General features: G+C 42.2%; 1 protein-coding gene across 10 annotated transcripts in view; it reads left to right on the top strand.

Moving 5' to 3' along the window:
- Positions 1 to 10787: 10787 nt before the first annotated feature.
- Positions 10788 to 23669, top strand: part of ERICH2 (glutamate rich 2) — a 33598-nt gene continuing 20716 nt past the window's right edge. For 2 of the 10 annotated variants that reach the window (XM_077319749.1, XM_077319745.1), the window contains exons 1-7: positions 10799 to 11076; positions 11442 to 11490; positions 16383 to 16416; positions 19531 to 19567; positions 21103 to 21136; positions 22042 to 22090; positions 22947 to 22980. In XM_077319749.1, the coding sequence (XP_077175864.1) occupies positions 11069 to 11076; positions 11442 to 11490; positions 16383 to 16416; positions 19531 to 19567; positions 21103 to 21136; positions 22042 to 22090; positions 22947 to 22980 (245 nt within the window). In that variant the 5' untranslated portion in view covers positions 10799 to 11068. Of the gene's footprint in view, positions 11112 to 11441; positions 11491 to 16382; positions 16417 to 19530; positions 19568 to 21102; positions 21137 to 22041; positions 22091 to 22943; positions 22981 to 23669 lie in introns of all 10 variants that reach the window. The other 8 variants (XM_077319747.1, XM_077319748.1, XM_077319744.1 and 5 more) reach the window with 8 other exon arrangements.

Genomic DNA, 23669 nt, shown 5'->3' with positions numbered 1-23669 from the left:
TTCGGTTGTCAATTTGGTGTCTGCTTTGAAGGTGTTGCAAGAGAAGTTGCTCTGAATTTGCTGAAAGTATAACATTGCACTCTTACTCACTGGTTGAAGTGGCCCCTGTACATGTGAAAACCAATTTGAAATTCAATCCTTGCGGGTAGAGGCACTGTCCCGGAGTTTGTAACAAACAAAGCAAGCTGAGTTTTTTTTTTTTTAAGGGACATTTTTTTTCCCATTCTGATGGAATTTTTTCCATTCAGATGCACAATTGATTAATTTTTCCCATTCTGATGCACAATTGAAAGCAAGTCCTTCTGATCTGCTTAAGGGGGTCTTCGTAGGATTGAAGTTGTACTGGAAATTTCCCATTGAAATAGATATGCGTGACTTTTTCATTTAAATTTTAATTCAAGTAATTCAAATAGGAAGCTAGAATCATATTTCGCTTGAACAGACAACTGTGCTGTAGCGCAATTGAAACAACTGCTGTGTCAGATCTGAAATCTGAGTGTTTCAGATATTCGTTTCAGATATTCAATAAAAATGCCACTGGTATTTTTATGGTGCTTCTGTGCGTTTTGCAGGATTGCTTTCTGGGATTAATTATTAACCCCCTAGATATTAGTTGTATGGTTTATGTTATCTATAGCATAAAATCTCATGATGGGGGAGGGGGTTGCCGTCAAGTCATAGCCTGTTTATGGCAATCCCATAGACTTTTCAAGGAAAGAGCAATTCAGAGGTGGTTTCCCCATTGCCTACCTCTGCATAGTAAACCTGGTATTCGTTGGGGGCCTCCCACTGAAATACTAACCAGAGACGACCCTTCTTAGCTTCCAAGATCTGGTGAGATTTGGCTGACCAGATCAGGGCATCTTATGAATGTGGTACCTATAAATTTTATTGTTTGTACAGATTATACAAGATACGTTTAGATTTAATGGGAATATGGCAATACAGTCTGCTGGAGAGGATGGTAGGAATTTTGGTAGGAAGTGGATTTTGGATTCAGGATGTATCAGTGCAATATTTTCCCTTCCTGCAGCACTAAGTATAAGACTTTATTGTTTCCAGCCATAGGCCATTACAATGCAATCAATATCAGTTGATATAAAAACAGTAAAAGAGTTAGAACAATACCTGCGGTAGTTCGTAGATTGTAAAGACAGTAAGAATCCAGGTTTCTAGCTCTCTGGTGGCATAAATTTGGCTCGAATTTTCCTTGCTGCTAATGCAAATAGTGAAACAGTATAACTAATTAGGGGGTTGGTATCCGATAATAAAAGGACCATTTTGTGCAAATTCGCAGGGAAGTTCTGGCCACTGAAAAATCTCTCAATATATTTGGTTCTTGGCTCCCAGTATAGTGGACAATCCAAAACATAATGATAAAGGTCTTCAACAGCAGGTTCTCCACAAATACAGAGGCGAGGGGCAAAAGGTACACCGGAAAAACGGCCTGAGAGTAGGGCTGATGGCATAACTTGAAAGCGTAAATGAGCAAACGCCATTCGAAGTTTTTGTACAGAAATGGTTACTAAATAGTCTGATCTGAGATGGACTGTTTTGAATAGTTTAAACAAAGGAGAAAAAAAATAGATTTTATTATTGTTTGTCTATCCAGTATGGCATCAGTATTAAAGATCCAGTCTCTCAGATTAGACCCATCAACTTGTGCTCTTAATAAATCATCTGGGATGGAATACCATGATTGCAGCTAACTAGTATTGCAAATTCAAACCGATAACGGTTCAAGCTTTCATTCAAAACCATATAGTATCTCTGCTGCTCTTGAGCAGAATGTGCTTACTTGTTACGCATTAACTCCATTTATTAATATCCTTATTTTTTATCATGTGATTTATTATCCAGCACTCCCAGACTAGCCGGCTTTTGGCAGGTTACAATAGAAGTACTCACAATGAAACTCACCCCACTTTTTTCCTCAGTGTGAACCCCAAATGGCTTACATGGTTCTCCATGTTAATCCTCACAGCAGCCCTGTAAGGTAGGCTGGTGTGGGGGTTCCAAGCTGGATCTCTGATACTGTAACCATGACACCACAGGTGAAGCAGCGCTAAACATGTTGATATGGTGTATTCCTAAGTACGAAGTATTCCTAAGCACCTTAAGATGAATTTCTTAAATGCAGAACTGGCATAATTAGATAACTATGCCCAGGAATTTGTAATCTTCATTTGTTAACTAGCCATTAGCGGTGCCATCTTCCCCTGGAATGCTTTCCTGGGAGTAAGCCCCACTGAATAGACTTGAGTAGAATTTTGTATTGACCTTGTTAGGATTGCAATCTAGCAGTACAATCCTAAACAGTTACACCCTTCTTAGCCCGTTGACTTCAGTGGAGAGCCAGTATGGTGTAGTGCAGTGGTCACCAACCTTTTTGAGGCTGGGGACCGGCAGGGCAACTGCCTGCCCGCGCATGCGCGGCCCTGATTTCCCCCCCCTCCCACAGTAAGAAGCTTCCTGGGCCGCAAGCTTGCGGCCTGGGAAGTTTTTTACTGCGGGGGGGGGCGGGGAGAGGGAGCCGCAGCCCGCGTGTTGGGGACCACTGGTGTAGTGCTTCAAGAGCTGCGGCCTTTTTAGCTAGAAGGCTGGGTTTGATTCCCCCACTCCTCCAACACATACAGCCAGCTGGGTAACCTTGGGCCAGTCACACTTCTTTCAGAGCTCTCTCAGTCCCACCTACCCTCACTGTAGGGGGAGGAAGGGAAGGTGACTGTACGTTGCTTTGGAGCTCCTTTGGGTAGTAAAAAGCAGGATACAAAAATCAGCTCCACTTTTCTTATTCTTCTTAGAAGGACATGCTTCTCTTTAAGGCTGCACCACAACTCAACTATAATTACAGTACTAGCAAGGATTTTGGGGAAGGGCAATAAGCATGGAGAAGATCAAGCATCCCTTTGGCTTTTAGTCAAGAACATGGCTGTTGATGAAACCACAAAGATCAAGAGAAGCCTCTATAAAAGCTGACCAGGACCTCCATGTTTCTGTCTGCACAGCAGAAGTTTCATTCGTTTTGTTGCCAGGTTGTGCGATCCTTTAGTAGTTTGCTATGTTTGTGGTCAAAATGATGGAATTGTTTAGTGTTTGTGGCATGGACCTATTCTCTTAATGTTCATTTTGGATGGACAGCTCTGCTGGTCTGCAGTAGAACAGCTCGATTGCTGTCCAGTAGCACCTTACAAACCAACAAGGTTTTCATGGCATAAACTTGTCAAGAATCAGTTACTGTCGGAGTGGAATTTAGCTTCTGTGCAAAGACCATCACTTTGGTTTTTTCGAAGTTAATCGATAGGTCATTGAGTTGGCAATATTCATAAAAAGCGTTCAGATATCTTTTCAGACCAGTTCTGGAATAGGAAAGCAAGACTGTGTCATCAGCATGTAGAAGAAGTGGGATTGGCAGTTTATCTAGTTTGGGGGGGGATGACCATTTATGAGTCTTAGAGTTTTTGGGAAATCATGTAAATTTAGCTGTTCTGTGACTCTCGCTGGTGAAATCAGCCAATATAATTTCCCTTTAATGTCAATAGAGACGTTTAGGGCATATGCTTAATTTCCCCTTTGATGCAAATTAGATTGACAGGGGGTAGACCTTGGCTACAAAATTGTGCTCCGGCCTGGTTCATATTTACCTTCAGTTGTTTTGTGCCCCCCCCCCACGCTTACTAGAGGTTTTTATTCCACAGGGGGGTCTGAGCTAAACTCTGCATCTTAGAATAGTCCGTTGGCTACTTGTTTTCACATTTCACTCAGTTGCAGATTTATTGTAATAAATCAAGTGGGATTGCTTCACATGGTATCATTTCAGTGGCTCCAAAACACAGAGCAGCAGGTCCACTAATGGACCGTTTACGCACTGGAGGTTTCATGCCGGTCTGGAGGCTGGAGCTTTGGTCATGGCAGGTTGTCCTACTTCTTCCTGCACTCACACAGGGGGAGCATTTGGCCTGGTGCGGCTCATCCGCCCCTGATTTGTGCTCCTGGGGCAGTGAAGTTCCCAGTGCATAAACGGTCATGGTGTGGATCCTGATTCAGATAGAACCCACGATAGCTCGGGTAGCAATCCTCAGGATACTCTCCCAGGAAAAAGGTCCACTGAGTAAATTGAACTTAATTCTGAGTAGCCCTGCTGAGGCTCGCTGCCTCAGTCCCATTGAAACCAGTGCAGCCAGTTAGTTGTGATGAACAACACAACCCTAACAAGTTACACCCATCTAGGCCCACTGACTTCAACCCTGGGTAGGGCTGCATTTTAAGGTAAGCCCTGTTTCTCGGAATGGAACGATCACAGCTCACCTTTCATTGGGTCAAGTCTACCGTGTTCAAGTGACTCTTCCAAATTGGCTGCCATGAAAATGTTGACACTGGGTCCTGGGACACGTTCAAGCAGTTCAGCTTGAGCAGCGACAGAATAAAGCTCCATAAACCATATCCATTGAAATGAGGGGTGATCATGGCTTTATATCAGGGGTAGTCAAACTGCGGCCCTCCAGATGTCCATGGACTACAATTCCCAAGAGCCCCTGCCAGCAAATGCAAATGCTGGCAGGGGCTCCTGGGAATTGTAGTCCATGGACATCTGGAGGGCCGCAGTTTGACTACCCCTGCTTTATATTGACAGTGTTTATTTTGGTGATTTGCTTCGTTGGTAGCCCAGCATTCTTGCTGAGACACGCCAGTGGAATCAGGCATCATAAGATATCCAGTAAACACCGCCGGACTAGAATTGCAGAATTAGAAAACCATGCACACAAAGATCTGTCTAAGGTAGGCTTTCTCAACCAGGGTTTCATGAAACCATGGGGGTTCTTGATGGCCCTGGAAGGGCTTCCTGAATGGGTGTGAGTTAATTAATTTTTTCACTGTTTTGAAAATCTGTTAAACGTTTATCGGGTGATATATGGTCATATTCATCTAGAGGGGCCTCAGATGGGCCTGTACGCAGCTCTGCTTCCCAACCATATTCTGCAGATCACTCCACTTCTGGGGCTTCTCAAGACCTGAAGAAGGTTTCTGGGGTTTCTCAATTTTAAAAAAGTTGGGAAAGGCTGCTCTAAGGTATGATATACAATGTGGACAGTGGTTTTTGACAGTAGCAGACACTGCAGTAAAAGCAAAGCGATATATACGATAAACATAATAGAACACAGTCCATTCCTTTTATAAAAGTGTCCTGAGTATATCCGAATATATCTGTTGTGTACTTTCTGCAAAATGAAGGGACTGGGGCTTTCCTTACCTCTGATCCGTGAGGGGGGGCTCCCCAGAGAATGTTCACATAGGGGCTGCTGCCTATTGTCTCCATTAGCAGGCTTGGAAGGATTTGGCTGGATGGGAAAAGCTCATGTGGCAGAGAATAATAGCAGGGGGGATCCAAGGCTGTGGAGAGCTTTGTACATTTCGGTATACTGCTTTTAAAAACAGTTCCTGTTTCTTCAGATGTTGAGGACAATCCAGAGACACACTTCGTCTCAGTCAAGTACAAAAGGTTCCCCATCTCTCTGTTCTTATATATCTGTATTTCAGTTCATAGAGCCTCTTGTGGCGCAGAGTGGTAAGCGGCAGAAATGCTGTCTAAAGCTGTCTGCCCATGAGGTTGGGAGTTCGATCCCAGCAGCCGGCTCAAGGTTGACCCAGCCTTCCATCCTTACAAGGTTGGTAAAATGAGTACCCAGCTTGCTGGGGGGTAAAACCGTAATGATTGGGGAAGGCACTGGCAAACCACTCCGTATTGAGTCTGCCATGAAAACGCTGGAGGGCGTCACCCCAAGGGTCAGACATGACCTGGTGCTTGCACAGGGGATACCTTTACCTTTATTTCAGTTCATGGTTTTAAATTTGCTTTACGGTGTGTTTCTCTCCCTGGTTTTTAGTGGCTTGCCACCCAGGTGGCCCTGATTGGGCTGAAAGGAGGGATATATAAGTGAATCGTCTAACTAAAATAGATTCGAATACCATGAAACTGGATACCATGATACTTCTGAAACTCTACAGATAGGGTCCGGTTGCCAAGTCTCATTATCTTGAATGGGGTTTTGGGTGTGTCTAATTTTCTTCAAGCGAGAAAAAAAAACACCCTAGAAGCATATTTGCTGCTGACATTTTTTAATTGACATCCAGTTTGTAAAATCTTCGCTTCATCTCGATCCAAGAGAAGGAACATTCATTCATCATTGGATGTAGATCTGTTGACTGCGGGGCAACAACTTAAGTACTTAATTAGACATACAACCAAGAAGTCTGGTAGAAAAAACACCAATCGAGGGGAGGAGGGCGGGGGGGGGTGATCTGGCAACAAGAAGTCACGAATCAACCTGAACCACATTGCTAAGAGCATTTGCAGTAAAATCCTAAGAAGAGTTACCTTTCTATGTCTGCCGAAGTCATGGGTCTTAGAAGAGTATAACTTTGAAATGCACTCCCAGGTAGGTGGGGTAAATTTTAAGAACCAGTATCCAGCAACCATGGATGTTTTTATTACAGATAGACAATAAGATCATCTTGAATTCTGTTCAGATATATCCACCTTGCAGCATTCCCATTCGTATTTACGTATTCGTCTTGTATGCCTTTATTTTAAAAGGGCTCCACTCTAACTTTCTCCTGCCAATCAGGAAAGTGGTTCTCTGTCCTAATTCTATATTTTTGGCAGGACTACATAGGTAAGGACCAGATGTCAATAAATACAGTCCTTAGCCGTAAGGAATTAGCAGGGCAATTCTAAACAGCCATTACACTCTTCTGAGACGGTCAAGGTCAGTGGGATTAGAAGGGGTAATTGCCAAGGATTAAACCTCAGCCTTCACTTAAGATGTAGTCTTCCACCCCACCCCCCTCAGATAGTTTCTTTTTGCTGATCTTTTTCAGAGAGGAGAGGTACACTCCTATAAAGATGCCAAAAATATTGTAAATTACTCAAGAACTGGGTCAGGATTTGTTTTGTGAAACAGAATCCGTGAGCATTGTGCCTTTGATCCTCTTTGTCTGTAATCTTTATTATTTGGGGGAATTTATGGGATGGCTAAAGAAAATGACTTCTACAAAAACAATTGTTTTGTAATTAACTCATTTTTAATATGAGATAATTGGCATAAATTCCTAACTCCAGAGATTGCACTGATATCGACTTTTTTGCCCAAGGATTTCAAAAAAAGGAATCTTTGAAGTGTGGAAAGAAAATAATTTCCATAGATTCTGTGATATAATGGGGAAACAAGTATCATTTTTTCTGAAAATAAATCCAGGATGCAGCAAACTCTGTCTCCAAACCATAGTTCTGGTATCTACAAGGCCAAAGTTTAATTGGTGACCTCAAAATAAAAACACACACACAACAATTTGGAAAGAAGCTTTATGATCTTTAGATTCTATCTAATGGTAACACGAAAATACTGATCCAACTTTTGTAAAGTTATGACTCGGAAATTTAGAAAAAGAAGATACTATACAGACTAAATTGCAGTCTACACCGCTTTTCATAACAACTTTCATGATTGTTAAAGAAGTACAAATGATATATTAGATCGGGGTAGTCAAACTGCGGCCCTCCAGATGTCCATGGACTACAATTCCCACAAGCCCCTGCCAGCATTTGCTGGCAGGGGCTCCTGGGAATTGTAGTCCCTGGACATCTGAAGGGCCACAGTTTGACTACCCCTGTATTAGATGGACGGTGGTGGATAAAACCATTTGTTTCTACATTATTCCTATTTAGACTGGGAAAAATTGGGAGGGCAGTCTATTTGTGTCACTGACATTCTTGTCCAAAAATGCAAATGTGCTGGGGTAATTAGTTACTCGGGGGGGGGGGGGGGACAGCTTATAAATTATCTGTTTTTCAGCTACAGTTTTATTTATTTATTTGTTTGTTTGTTTGTTTATTTATTTATATACCGCCCTCCCCTGTGGTTTAGGGCAGTTTGCATGGAACAACAAGACAATACAGTATAATTCAGCGGTAACAATAGTAACAAGATAACAGTTTAACAACATCAATATTTTAACAGTTTGAACATCAACATTTTAACACTCCCATGGTTAATTCCCTTATAATCCAAAGTTTCTCGAAGAATTAATAACCCTGTTTTTACCGGCAAAAATATCAATTGCTGTCTTTTTAGGAAAGCAAACAACCTCTTATAAGTGGCTGATACAATGCCAAATAGCATACGATATGGAAAATTTTATTAGCTGACAACTGCACAAAGTAAAGCTGCACAAAATTCTATTTATATAGAAATGTTGGTAACTTTTTTGTCATTTGTTGACTCTTAAGAAATAGCCACGTGTATCTACTTCCCCACACACAAATATGGCTAACCTGTTGACATTCTGCATTTGTTGTTATAGTGCAACTAAGGGATGTAACTGAATGAATGCTATTTAAAAAAACAGAATTAGACACATGCTAACAATCCCTCTGACATAGATGAAATATGACATACTATGAATTATCATTTCAAAACCAAAGTAGATGTTGAGTTGAAGAGCCTCTTGTATTACAGCTGCTTCTCTGAACACCGACCCATTCATCAGACAAGATGGTTATCTGAATGACAAGAGAGGAGGAGATTGTGGCTTGGACAAACTACAGAATTAAAAAAAAATCCAATTTTTCTGAATGAAGCCACAAGCTTCTCTGTGCACTGACCACAGTCCAGCACAGAGTTAAAGATCTATAGGCTTAAGTACCTTTAACTCAGGACTGGATCTGGCCATTTCTTACTGTATGCTAACAAGGGTTATAATTAAATACCTGCATTTCAGATGACAGAAAATTACTCCTTAGAAACATTAAGTTGTTTTACAGTATACCATGTAATCAGCAAATACAGTTGAAATCCTGAATACATTAAAGACAGTCAATGTGGTAGGTTAAGAGCTGTGGACTCGGATCTAGATAACTGGGTTTTATTTTCCACTTTTCCACACAAAGCCTGCTAGATGGCCTTGGGCCTGTCACAGTTCTCTCAGAACTCCCTCAGACTCACCCACTACACAAGGTGCCTGTTTGTGGGGAGAGGAAGGGAAGGAGATTGTAAACTGTTTCAAGACTTGAGGTAGAAAAAAAGCTAGGTATAAAAACCTACTCACACTGGCACAGAGAATTTGGGAGTTCGGGAATGGCAAACCGCCCCGTATTGAGTCTACCAAGAAAACGCTAGAGGGCATCACCCCAAGGGTCAGACATGACTCGGTGCTTGCACAGGGGATACCATATACACACACACCCTTTGTGCTGTGGGGGACAGTGCTCTACATTCTGTTAGCAATCAAAAGCCTATTTGTACAATATACAACAGATCTCAGTTCTCTATTGATAATTTGGTTTCAGTATGACAATTTGGCGGTATATATGCTTGAGAGAAAGTTGTGTGCAAACTAGTTTTATATCCAGAACCTCGTTGCAAACCACCTTCCAGAGGACTTAAAAGCTTTTTGGGAGTGTGGAGCTATTCACATTTCACTTCCTGTTCATGTGAGCAAAACCAATAAACATTTGGGGCCATTTAATGGTATATTATGATGATCATATTTATTTTTCTTTAATGTTATTTCATACATTTTACATTCTCATCTGTCCCAAGCCTTCAGGCACAGTATGTTCAAAATCTAGAAAAATAATAAAAGAGAATTGCCAGTGATGGACATTTCAGACTTATCTACGATATAAGGTGCAGGTGACAGGAGTGTTATCCCTGGATGATCCATTGGAGACAATTCTCTCTTCCACAATGACAGCTTTACATTGCCTCTTTACTACTGCCTAAAAGCCTGAGTTCTTTCGTTTAATTCTACATAAATGTTTGAAGCCAAAGCATACAATTTTAAATATCAAGATCTGGCCACTTTTATTCCATAGATCAGAAGTAGTGACTGAATGTATACAACCAACATGAGGAATAATTCCACATTCATATCCTAAGAATACAATGCATGGTTCTTGTGTCCATCTGTTACAATTCTTGGGAACATACACCAGTCAAAAGAGTTTTGTCCCAGGATTTAAAAACTCAACTGTTAAGAAGTCTACTGGCACTTTAAAGACACACATTTTAAAATAGCATAAGCTTTTGTGAGTCCAAGCACACTTCATTGTGAGTGAGGGATGTTCTGCTTCAAGAAATTACGCTGTTTTAGGGTTGGGAATTCATTTTGGGAAATTCCTAGAAATGGGGGCCGGGTGATATCTGAGGAGGACACTCAGCAAAACCTGGCCTCCAAAGCCACCCTATTCTCTAGGGAAGTGATCTCTGATGGCTGGGGATCTGCAGTAATATCTCGAGGCTGGCAACTGGAGCCGGAATAAATTTTGCCACTCTAGAGCCACTGGCTCCTGCTTTAACCTTGCCGCAACAAGGATTAAGCCCCACTGAGTAGCCTTGTTTAGGACTGCTCTGTAAAACACTGGGATGCTGTTCTAAATGTTGTTGTTAGGGATGCCTGTGCCCAGGTGGGATCTGGGGCTCCCTTGGAATTCTATGCGCATCTCCAGGTGACAGAGACCTGTTCATCTGCTGCTTTGCACGCTGAGGTCCGCCCTGCCCCAAATCCCGCCCATTCCCGGCTCCACACCCACAGTCTCCAGGTCTTTCCCAACCCAGAGCTGGCAACCCCGTGCACAGATGAGCTCCTCTGGAGAAAATAGCTGCTTTGCAGCGTGGACTGCTCCACTGAGGTCCCCCCCCCGCCCCAAATCCCCAAATCCCGCCCACTCCCCCACCGTCTGCAGGCAATTCCCTCCCCAGAAGTGGCCACCCTATCTCCGTGCCTCAGGTCCCCCGCTTAAGAAGCTGCCCGCCCCTCCCAGTCTTCCCCGTCGGGCGATCAGCGGCAGCTTCACCCCGCCCTGCAGCGGAGCCTTTTCGCCGCGGTCAGCGTTGCCGGCCGGCCCTTCTTTGCCGGTGGCTCCGGGCTCGCGGGGAGCTTCGCGTTGTCATGGCGACGCCTTGGCTGCCGCTGAGTCGGCGGCGAAGCAGGGAGGCCGCAGCGGGGAGACGCGGAGGCCGCGGGGGGGCCCGGCTGGCAGCGAGTCTCGAGGCGGCTGGGCCGCGCCATGAATAGGTCGCTAGCGCCACGGGGCCTGTCGCGGGCGGAGGGTAGGGGGCCGGGACCCTTTCACGCCAGCAGAGCTTTATTTGGGCAGAGGTTTTATTTGGATAAAACCTGGTTGGTCTTCAACAGGGGTAGTCAAACTGCGGCCCTCCAGATGTCCATGGACTACAATTCCCAGGAGCCCCTGCCAGCGTTTGCTGGCAGGGGCTCCTGGGAATTGTAGTCCATGGACATCTGGAGGGCCGCAGTTTGACTACCCCTGGTCTTCAAGGTGCCCCACCGGACTCTAAATTTGTCCCGCTGCTTCAGTCTAAATTTGTTCTCCTGCTTTAGACTCGCTGCTTCAAAATCTCGTGTTTTCTCCTTTTCTTTAGGTTCAATCTTGTTTTGGGCCAAGGGATTTCCAGGCCACCAACCCCCAAGGTAGGAGACCTTTCTCTCCATGGCTCCAAGACGCCCACTGCAAGAAAAGCACTTTACAGAAAAAGTTATCTTAGGAAACTATCTTCATCTTTTTAATATCTCCATTTATTTGAAAGAAAGCCCCCCCAAAACAGTATGCTCAAAAGGATTTATGTTATTGGACATAACTAAGTTGTATGTGATTTTTAGATGATGATTCCTGCTTCGGGGTAGGGGAGTGTCATTCCTGTGGGGGGAAAGTGGTTTTGCATAGGGTTGCCAGCTTTGGGTTGGGAAATACCTGGAGACTTTGGGGGTGGAGCCAGGAGTGGGTGGGATTTGGGGCAGGGAGGAACCTGAGTATAGTGCTATGGAGTCCACCCTCCAAAGCAGCCATTGTCTCTGGGGGAACTGATTTCTTTAGGCTGGAGACAAGCTGTAAAATCAGGGGGGTCCTCAGATCCCACCAGGGGACTGGCATCCTTAGTTTCCATTTGGGTATGTATGTATTAATCAGGCAGACACCAAATAGCTGTCGCATCCCTCCCCATCCCTGAGACATTCCATGCTGGGATACTCTTGACATGTTGATTTTCGGCCTTCCCTGAAATTGTGAAAGGCACAACAGCCCCGTCAGTTGAAAAGCTGGTAATACTAGCCAAAAGGCCACTCATCTCCAGAGCACCATACAAAACTCGCTGTTTTTTAAATTAAATATTTACATTCTTGTTTCCTCCCCAATAGGGAGGGACTAAGGTTGCCAGCTGTGGGTTAGAAAATATCTGACGACTTGGGAGTGGAGCTGGGAGTGGTTGGGATTTGGAGTGGGGAAGGACCTCGGTGGAGTATAATGCTATGGAGTCCCCCCTCCAAAGGAGTCATTTTCTCCAGAGGAACTGATCTCTGTTGCTGTAAAACTAGGGGATTCCTCAGGTTCCACCTGGGGACTGACATAGGAGGGACCTAAAAGAACTTTCATCGGAATAGGTGCCACAAGGTGGGAGCGATTAATCCCTTCACTAGTAAAGGGCATGTAGGTGCCACTAATGTTTGCTGCTTTGTATATGATTTTTCTTACAGTGGCTCAGTTACCTTACAGTGCCATACAGAGGAGGTCTACTAAGAATTATATTTCTGGGAAACTCTTCGTAGAATTTTATTGTGAACCAATTTACTTGAATGATGGGGGAAATAGCTTTAAAGTCATGTTTGTTTGCATTTATTAAAATAGAAAGACCTTACTTGTCTGTCAGGTGCAAACTGAGGTTAAGGACTTCTTGCTACTCATCCTGTTGAACTTGAAACCAAGATGTGAAAAGTGTGGAGTTTGGAGTCTTGTTTATTGTAGGCTGAGAGGTTCTGTGGAGATTCTGTGTTTCTAGTTATGTGTTTGGAATGAGGGAAGGCAAGTTAGTCTATAATCCATTTTATTTATTTATTTTTATTTATTAGATTTTTAGACCGCCCTCCCTCATGGCTCAGGGCGGTTCACATAAAACATTGCAGGTGTAATACATAGGACGCTCTAAATGTGTAACTGTCATAAATAACTTCTCAACCAACAATAGTTTTGTTTTCAGTCCTGGCCCCAACCTGGTGGAATGAGCTCCCAGAAGAGCTAAGGGCCCTGCAGGATCTACCAGCTTTCCACAGGGCCTGCAAGACGGAGCTCTTCCGCCAGGCATATGGTTGAGGCCAGGGCAGCTCTCCCACTAATCCATCGGAGGTTCCCCTCCAATATTGAGATCTCTAACATCAAGATCATTGTTAGATCTATTGCATTGGCGCCATCCTTTTTCTGAATATTATTCTTCCCAACAGGCTGAACTTGGGGGAAGTTGGGTAAATACGATTAGAATTGTGACCACCGCAGCTTATATGTTATATGTGACATGTTGGGGTTTTTATGGGGATTTTATTGTGTTTTAACTGTTTATGTTGTAAACCACCCTGAGACCTATTTGGAGAAGGGCAGTCTAAAAATTAAATAATAATAATAACAACAATAATAACAACAACAACAATAATAATTGTCCAACAGTGGCTTCAAATAGAATTACAGCTTAGACAAAACCCGCAGGTAGGTCAGGCTGCTTCAGTCCATGGAGTGGATGTTGTTGGGCCCTAATAAAAGGAGTTGACCTGTTTGTGGTGACATTAGCACAAATGCATTTGTATGTTTGTTACATATGTAGACCATTCCACAGCAAGGCACCCTGAACAGTGTCTGTTTCCTATTCTCTCCCCCTCCCCACTCCCTATATAAACGCTGGCTATGGGGCCGCATGAGTCATTAAACAAATATGAACTACAAAGCTCTTAAATTGGCTTCCTCCCATGTGAGCGAGCCAGAACCATTGAATTCCACTTGATAACGTCAATGGGTTTCTGATCACGTGGAGGAGCCCAGGTTTCTAGGGCCCTGTAGAAATGACAGCTGTTGCACATATGATGGGAGCTCCCTCCCCAGGATGTGTGTGTGTTTTGGTTGCATGCAGATAACTTGAAAAGTTCTCTTTAAAAGCACACAGAATTCTGATCTCTTGGTTTACTTACAAATGTAACCATGGCATTGTGCCAGCCATATGGCAACTGCTGTGTTTACTGTTTGTTTTGTACTTTGAGCATTCTGTATATGTTTGGGGTTTTTGTCATTTACCTCAAATGGATATCCAGAGAGAGGCAGCTCGGTGGTAGAAAGTACCATCAAGTACAGCCGACTGATGGCAACTCCATGGGGTTTTCAAGGCAAGAGAGATTTCAAGACAAGACAGATTCATTGCCTGCCTCTGTGTCATGCCCCTGGCGTTTCTTGGAGGTCTCCCATTTAAATATCAGCCAAGGCTGATCCTCGCTTCGCGCCCAGGATTTGATGAGATTGGGCTAGCCTGGGCTGTCCAGAACAGGACACCAGTGTTCAAGATAACTGCAATTAATGTGTGGTTACTTTCACTTTGAAGGTAAAGTGAGTTCTGACTGGCTGACCCACATAGAGCATCTTGGTTGCATTAGAGCTCTAGAACTGCCTTCTCTTGTACATACGCTCATGACCTGAAGAGTATTGAAACAAGTGTTTTCTGCTGGGGCTATGGTCTAGAGGAAAAGTATCCTATAGCAGAGACTCAGTGGGTTGTTATTTACCAGGTGATGTTTTTTACCACCCTGCCAGCTTCTATGCATTAAGCCTCTATCAAAGGGACAGAATACTTCTTTTTTTTTGCTCCAGATTGTGGCAACCCTGCCTTCCCCAGTAGTGTTTCATATGTTTATTAAAGGTCTATCACAGTCCTTACAATGTTTGCTGCGATCTGCTTTGATTCTCAGTGAGAAAGGCAGGCTATAAACAAAGTAAATAAAATAATAATAAAACAATACATCTAGGGAGGGAAGGAGCGGTATGCATCCACTGAGTGGCCCACATTCGCTGACTTTGTCCTGGCTGCAAAGGTGAAACAAAGTGTATCATAATGGGTCAAAATCAGAAGGTAAATGGGGAGGAAATGCAAACTCCTTGTGGGTTTTTTTTCTGCCTTAGTTGGTTTGTTTCTTCTTGCTTTGTAACATTGGAAAGTAAGATCCAGGTGGGTTCTAAGGCTGGATGAAAATGCATTTAAGGGTTTGACTCACACTCCAGAAAATATTTCTCTCAGGACAAATGTCCTATACTAGCTCTTCTTGGTAACATGTGGATTTGTGAGCATTTGTGTCTTTTCTGCACACACAAACAATACTTTTCACACCAGAAAGTTAACAGCTGGCTTCACAGGAGAAGGGCAGGAGATATAACAGCCTAGCTGCTGCCGCGCTTGCACAAATTTAATTCAAGCTGTGTTAATTATGGAGAAGTGAATTGCTGTCTTTTAGCTGGCATGTTTCCGCAACTACCTATAATGTTTAAGGAGCAGGCCCCTTCAGATTAGCTTTTTCTCTCTCTCTCTGTCAAGAAGGTTGGTCTTTGAAACAGACTGTTGACTTGCTGATGCAGCTATCTGAAATGTTCACGATGCTGTCATTTCAGAACAGACTCCTTCTCCTTCCTCCTCAACTAAATGCTTTATTTCAAGCCTATATTCTGTGCAAGATGTCATAAAACAATTTAAAAGTTAAAGCCATGGGTATATGTTTCTCTGTAAGCATTTTGCCATCATCCCTTTTGTCAAGATAGTTGGGTGTTAGGTTAGGGCTTTGTCTCTGCAGTAGTAGCCATCTCTCTCTATTGAAACCTGTGTGACAGAGAATTAGGGTCATATTAGTATTTCAACATCAATTGAATTTTTCAGAATTCTGTACATTGGCTCTTGAGATGTCACCTTGTACTAAAATGTGATCCCTGATCCAGGAAGATAGATTCACAAGCAAAAACCCAGGCGCCATAATCCTTCGAAGGCCTGTTGCCAACTCAGAATTATTGGGGCAAGAAGTGAGGCGCTGGCCCTTCAGTCTGTTTTCACCTGAACAACTCATGAATTGCAGTGAAGTCTGATCTCAGCTACATTTTGATGTGTCTCGTTATACCATCTTGATCTCGATTTATTTATATTTATATTTCGATTTATACCTCGCCCCTCCCAGCAGGCTTGCTTGGCACGGCCTCCAGCATTGTTTCATACAACATACATAATAAATAGAAATTTACATATAATATTAAAAAGTCATACCAGCTATATAGCCAATTTGTTTTATTTAAGAGCGTCTCAGTTGAACTTGCCGACAGTTGCCGTCACAGGCAAATGCTGGGAGAGGAAGCGTTGTAGAGAACCTCCCATGATGTACTCAGCTGCAAAATAGAAACATAATGATTTCTGAGGATTTCTTGCAGCTGTAAGTGTCCAGGACATTAGTCGCATTTAGTCCCAGAATGCTGTGCTCCTTGAAGATACCATTTAGATATTTCTCTTCTTCATTTTCTGTAGGTTTCTGGAATGCTGGAAGTGATTGCCCCTGAAGGTATTTTCTCAAACAATTACTGGACAGTTTTTAGAGTTATTTAATACCTTTATTCTGATGCTTTAAAAAAAAAAGAGTAATTGTTCATTCAGAACATAATTAAGTGCATTCTGAAATATCAGCCCCTTTCCTTTAAAAATGTTTTCTCTTTTAAGATTTCCTCATTATGGTGGCTTTGTGCTTTTGTCTTTGATCTCTTGCTAATCCTTCGGAGCTAACGGGAGTTGTTGACAGGAGTTTGCTCGCACGAGCTTGCCATTCTCGCTCTGTGGGCAGTTGTGCTGCTCAAGGGAAACACATGCGGAGCAAATGCCTAGTCCTTCTCTTCTCCCTCCTCATATGCAAGAGCCTCATCCCGTAGCATGCTTTAAATCACAGAAGTTCCTTGTGTCCCGTCTCTAGAAATGTAACATAAGACAGGCTTATATACATGTCTTCCCACATGATTTTTTTTTACTATAGTAAGCTGTTGCCAATCAGTTTTATGACACAGATTGTCAGAAGGAAAATGTCTGTGGTCTTTATACAAAGTGTATCTTCAGTTGTCTTGTTGTCTAGCTTTTTTAGTCTTTTTTAGTCTTGTTTTTTCATGTCTGCTAGTCCAGGGGGCAACATGTATGGGTAGGTAATGGGTTTTATAATGTGCTGTTTTTGGGTTATTCGTAGTTATAGTGTTGCTATTGATTTAACAATAATTTGCATTTTTCCCAGTAGGTCTAGTGATGTATAAGTTAATGAGCGTACTGTGTTTGGGGTTGATTCTGTTACAGTCTCCAGCCCATTGGTCGAGATGCAATATACAGATGTAGCCAATAAAGGAACAGTTTTCATTATATCAGCAGATTGGTAAACCAGACTTTGGGAGACATTGCCGCAAAAAGAGTTTGCATAAGTTCAGAGATCTAGGCTCAGATTTCCAAACCTGAAGTTATCTTCATGATTAAAAAAAAATATATTAAAAATAGGATTAAAGACAGTTAGTAGTTATGCGCTCTATAGAATGGAAGGAAAATGTCATAACATTCTGGAAGGGACAAGATAATGTTGGTTAAAGAAGTGGGAACATATGCTTGTTTATGCTACTGTAATACCAATGGCAATATTTTTTCACGACAAGCTTTTGAAATTATTTCAGTCTTAAACATTTGCATTGCTTTAAAAAACTGCATATTTATTTAATTATTTTTAAAAGCAAGAAACTGTGGTAACAGACCTTGGAGTACTTCAGTGATACTCCGTTTCTGAAGTTCTGTAAAAACCTGTTTAGAAAGTCTGTATAAACTAAATGTTCTGTGTTTCTACATGAAATAAGTGCAAGAATCACTGTGGTGAAATGCGCATATTGGTGGTCCTGGTCATGCATGAACTGCTGTAGAAGGAAGCTAGAAGAATTTCCCGTCTTTCCTCTTACGGGATTGGCCTGCTGAGAACAAACCAGGGAGGATAGAAATAGATGGTTTAAATAAAAATTAAAAGAACAAATTTGTTTTTTTTTTTAAGTTACAGCTATAATAAGTTTCTTTTGTTAAAATAACACAGTGAGCATTGAACTCTAACCATAATGAAAAGCATATAACCTCTCAAAATTGAATTTATGGCTCTTACGAAACATTTATTTTCTTCGTAAAGGAAACATTTTGGAGGAAAACAATTTTGTCAACCAACTTATGGCACAGTATTCTGTGTGCTTATATTACGGTTTAATACGTGGGAGCCAGGAACTGACAAGCAGCTCAGAGGTCATCCGCTGATCCATGTGGGTGACTACTTGACCCTGTTTTATGTTTAGGAAACCTGATCTCTGCAGTTGACTCAGTACTCTGATTAGAAATCGTAACGTGAGTGGAGTCATGCTAGAGGAAGGCAGCTTCTTTGTATCCACCCCCTCCTACTGCATCCTTCTGTGTATCCCTGAATTGTGCTTCTGTGGGCCGCTGGGCACCCAGGAACAAATCTGGGGGCAGCGCAGGAATCTTCAGCAGGAGAGGAGGAACTGGCAAGCATCTCCCTCTCCTTTTCCATGGATGGAGAAGCCATTCCGTTGGAGGAGCTCCTGCTGAACCAAGAGAACAATATCTTGGGATCCAAGCTGATGTTTCTACATACCTAACAATGCAAACATCTACCTTCTCTCTCAAGCCTCATCCCTTGCTTCTGGTTGAGAGTTGGGGCTGGAGGGGGGGGCAGACAGCCACCGCTCAAAAGGCAGATCTCCTTTGTACCTTGATTCCACCCAGCACCTCACCACAAAAATAAAAATTCTTTTAAAAAAATTAAAAAGCTTGTCACCGTTAGCGGTGGAAAAAGAATGTACAGTAGGGAGAGATGCATAAATTAAGTTTCAATATATAGTGTCCTTTCTGAGGCTCTCCAAAATCATGATGATTCATGGGCATAACCTGCTGCGATTCTCATCAGTGGTTTAAATCAGCATATCCCCCCTCCTGGTGATTTAAACGATTCATACCAGTTACCGCAGAGGTATTAAAGACCTTAAGTGTATCCAGATTTTACAAATTTCGTAGTACCAGCATTCAGTCCCATGGTGCCATCTGTCTGAGTGCAGTAGTTGGCCTTCACAGAGCAGCACAATTTCTACCCTGTGTGTAAATATTTATGTGACAATACTTATGCTGTTATTCCTGTGCCAGAAAATTCTAGCTTTTTTCTGAATTTGCCAGTTTCCAGTTTGCCCTAAAGCACTGAACTGGGATGATCGGGAAAGTTCTGTGTATTCGTAGTCAAGCCATACTGATGTGAGAAAATTAGCTGCTTTTAATAAAAAAATTAAAATAAAGGCAATAAGAGACGGGACAAAGAGCATACAAATCTTATACTTCTTTATAAAAATGCACAAATATTTGAACCAAATAAAATACTAATGTGTGATATCAAAGTGTTGTTTTTCTTAGTAGTTTGCATTAATAATTTAATTATTTGTTTATTTTCGAGACTTCTCTGGCTTTTATCAAATGACCTCTCGTGTGGCTACAAAGGATTATTTTTAATGTATCATAACACTATTTAGGGTAATTCTGTGTTATTGAACTAATTAATACCTTGGCGATACAATTTGAGAAAATTGCATTAACTGTATTGAACATTTCCTTTCAGACGGATTTGTCCTAGAAAAATGTGTGCCATTATCAAGGTGAGGAAAGGAAGACAAGTCCCCTTCTTGGAGAGATTTGGGAGACCTCATATATGATTAAATAAAAATTCCAGATAAGCAAGTGTTCTTTAATAAGGAGAACATTAAATGTCAAGCAGCCCTTTGCTAATTCAATGATATGCTGAAACATTAGCATGCAGTGAACATGAGTATACGATTCTCACAATGAGGAACTGTGTCCTGATTGGTCACCTGTACACAAAGAGATGTTCTTTTTTTTTCTTGTACTATTTCTTCAGTGCCAAAAATCTAAACATGACGTAGTCTAAAAATCAGTGTTCCCCAACCTCCAGACAGCGCACCAGTATCTTTCTGTGCCTTTCTCCCCCCCTGTGGCATGGCACTTGCTGGCACTTATCGGCCACTTTGGCGGTCGATCGCTCCCGGTGCAGCGAGCGCTGTGGGGGGGGGTGCAACTGCCGGCGCCCGCACCTCCCTTCCCCCCCCCCCCCGGTTCCTGGCTCGAAAAAGTTTGGGACCACTGGTCTAAATGGCTATGAAGAAAGATCTCCATAATTCAGTATGCTGATATAGATACGATATGAATATGACCAAGAAAGCCCCCCTTTGAAGCTGTGATTCTTAAAGTAAGGTGTATGCTAATAGGAACTGAATGAAATTTATAGAGGAAAATGTTGAAGATGTAAAACTGCTTTGAGATGCACACAGTTTCTTTTGCATGCCAATGCAGTTGTACTGAATATTGAGGACAAACAAGAAATTGGGTCAAAAATGGATTGCTCTCGGACGTATTTACCACCTCTTCATTTTACCCTGGAACCACAAGGGCTCTCGTGTTTGCAGTGGCCTTTGGCTATAAATTTGACTGACTGACACAAGGGTTCTCTGGTGTATTTAAGTACAATGGAGCCTTCATTAATTTAGCCTTAATGCAACTGTCTTAAAAACAATAGTTTCTTCCTCTTGAACAACTGAGCATCTTATACCCATCTCAGAGTGTCAGGACTTTGTCTAGCCATCACTATTACACCACACCGTGGTACAGTTACGTTGGATTACAGATTGTTATCTGGATTATCATTTTCTGACTCTGCTCTCCAGCTATACAACCTCTTGAATGTATTTCCCTAGTACATCCGCCCCAAAGTCAGGCCATAACGTGGATTTTATTTATAGTCATTCTAGAGCAAAGAGTAGGCTGATTATTTAATAAGAAGATGTATCCAGAATACACATAACAGGATGTGATTGCCAAAGGGAACATTGACAAATTATACTACTTATATGCCTGCTCTGTGAATGCTCTCCTAGAATGCAGGTTTTGTTTGAAGTGTTTTGCCTTTAATTAAGCTGTTTCTAGGTGACCTTGGGCTGGCCCCAGCACTGCTCCCACCAAGTAGTAATATAAGGGCTCTCTCAGCCTCACAGGGTGTCTGTTGTGGGAAGAGTAAAGGGAAGGCGACTGTAGAGAAAAAGTGGCATATAAGAACTAACTCCTTCTTTTTCTTCCTCTGGAATATACTCATTGTGCTAATATTTTTATTTTGCACTAGGCATAACGGCTTAGGAAGGACAGATGCAATGAAGGTAAAAATTATATTTACTGTATTTATTTCTAAACAGGATTGATCTATTGATCTATTTTTATTTGTTTAAATATCTCTATCCTGCTTTCATTGAAAGCAGCTTGCGACGTTGTCTCGCTTTCTCTATTTCATCCTTACAACAACCCTGTGAGGCTGAAAATATGTACCGTATTGGCCGGCGTATAAGACGACTGGGCATATAAGACGACCCCCCAACATTTCCACTCAAAATATAGAGTTTGTTACATTACATTACAGTACTATGGGCCATTATGGGCAGCTATGTCTATCCCAACTGAAGTGCACCCGGCGTATAGGATGACCCCCCCCCCCACTTGGAGGCATGTTTTTCAGGGGGGAAAAGTAGTCCTATACGCCAGCAAATACTGTACCTGGCTCAAGTTTACCCCATGAGCTTCCATGGCCAAGTGGAGATTTGAGCCTGGATTTCCCAGTTACTTGTCTGAAACCTTAATCACTATCCTACATTGGCTTTAATGATTTCATTGAGAAACATTTCAGTTTTAATCCTTTGTTCACACCTTATCTGTGCTCATGAGTCACTTCCTGGTGCTTTTTAAAAAATTATTTCAGAAAGAAAGGAAATAGACAAACAAAAAAAGAAAGGAAATCAATATATACCTAATTAAAGTTTGTTACACATTCTGTTATAAGGACAGATTAATAAGCAAGTGAGAGGCCTCAGACTTCCATGAACCCTGTCCGCATCCTTAGACTGAATAAACTGAAAAATATTCTGCCCAGCTGGACAAGCTGGCACCCTGGGCACTGCAAACTAGTGGGTACATGCCAAAAGACACATAGATCCCTCTCTCCTGCTAGAACCCACATCTAGTTTGCCCCTTCAGTGGCTCATCTTGGTTGGTTCTTCTGTCTGTGTTTCAGGAACAGAAGAACTGGCAGAATGGAAGGTTGCATGTGTTTGGTCCAAAAGGTAAGTGGGCTTTTTTTTTGTTGTTGTTTTTAAAGCTCCCGAGTGAGAAGGGTTACACTGATGGGTGCCATTAAGTAGGCTACACTTTCACTGATGGGTGCCATTAAGTAGGCTACACTTTCAGTCATTCCCATTAAATGTTATGTGAGAAATAAACAAACTTCAGTCTAGGACTCTGACAGGGGTAGGAATAAAAACCTGCTTTCTGGTAGAGACATTGTAGTCTTGCAGTGAAAGGGGCGGGGGCATGCTTCTGAGGATGCCCCTTTTCCCCAAAATTCAATCCTGCAGGAAAAAGTAACCTTCTGAACCAACAGGTGGTGGCAAAATGCCCCAAGTGCTGAATCGCCTACGCTAATGGTTGTATTTAGGCGCAGAATAAAACGCATATTATACATTACACATATCTCTTGGCGCTCAGGCAGCATGTGGCTTTTCCTCTGCCCTTCTCTCCTTGATATTTATCTTGTTCCAAATCCTGGGGACAATCCACTGATGCATGGATTTTTTGGATAAAGCCTGTCACAGTTAATAGATACTGGTTGGGACATAACTGTAAACTTGTCAACTTGTTTTAATGGCTCTTACTTAAGGGAGCTGGGATAATCAAAAGTTCTCTCCCCCCCCCTTTGTAAGATTCAGTAGCTTTGAGAAGAAACAGAGTCTGTTTGGGGGGGGATCTTAGAATATTCTTTTTATTTCCATATTTTTCAAGGGGCATTATAATTTTCATTAATGCTGGAGAATTGTGTGGCAGTTATTACTTTCAGAATTTTTAATAAAATTATTTTTCATCTCTATTATATATTAACGGAACATGCTTACTGAACCAAAATTTTTACCTTGTTTTTAGAAGAAGTTGTTATTGAACCAGTCCAAACGGTGCCACGGTAAGATATTTTTTGTTTGTGTAGCTGGTCCCCCATGGGCTTTTTCAAAAAAATAAGACTATGTATTCAGATCCACCATAGACATAACTGAAATAATATCCAAGATCACAGAATGTGAGGCTAGCCCAGGGGCAGGCAAACTGTGGCCCTCCAGACGTCCATGGACTACAATTCCCATGAGTCCCTGCCAGCAAATGCTGGCATCTTGGACACCCCTGGGCTAGACCAAAGATGGAATATTTAATGGGTTGACAGAGCAGCAACTGGGAACAGACCTTGATTGTTGATTATATTGATCTACCTTTCTTCTTGTACCATTACTACTGCCATTCCGATTTGGTTTTGCCCTTTTGAAAATCATTATAATTGTAGTAGTGTGTACAGAGTGATTAACTTTTTTGTATCTGTTGTTCTTTTTTTATAATAATATCCTGTCATGAGCTACCAGTGGCTTGCTGGCTTCTGCAAAGCTGCTCATGCATCCCGTAAGACCCAGAAAAGACTGAGAAAAGATCTGCTCTAAGCTTTTCTTTTTTTAAAAAAGCCCTTATATTTCATATGTAGATTGTTCTTATGTGTTGCTCATCTGACATTTCTGGTGTTCTTCTTAGTCCATGTTCTGTTTTTAGGACACAGTAAAACTTGGCAGCATGCCAATGAAGGAGGGCGGTAGCTTGAGATAGTCTTCA

The sequence above is a fragment of the Paroedura picta genome, chromosome 2, assembly GCF_049243985.1.
Source record: "Paroedura picta isolate Pp20150507F chromosome 2, Ppicta_v3.0, whole genome shotgun sequence".
Lineage (NCBI taxonomy): Eukaryota > Metazoa > Chordata > Lepidosauria > Squamata > Gekkonidae > Paroedura > Paroedura picta.
The sequence above is the reverse complement of the archived record's forward strand: the minus strand, read 5'-3'. Positions and strand labels throughout refer to the sequence as shown.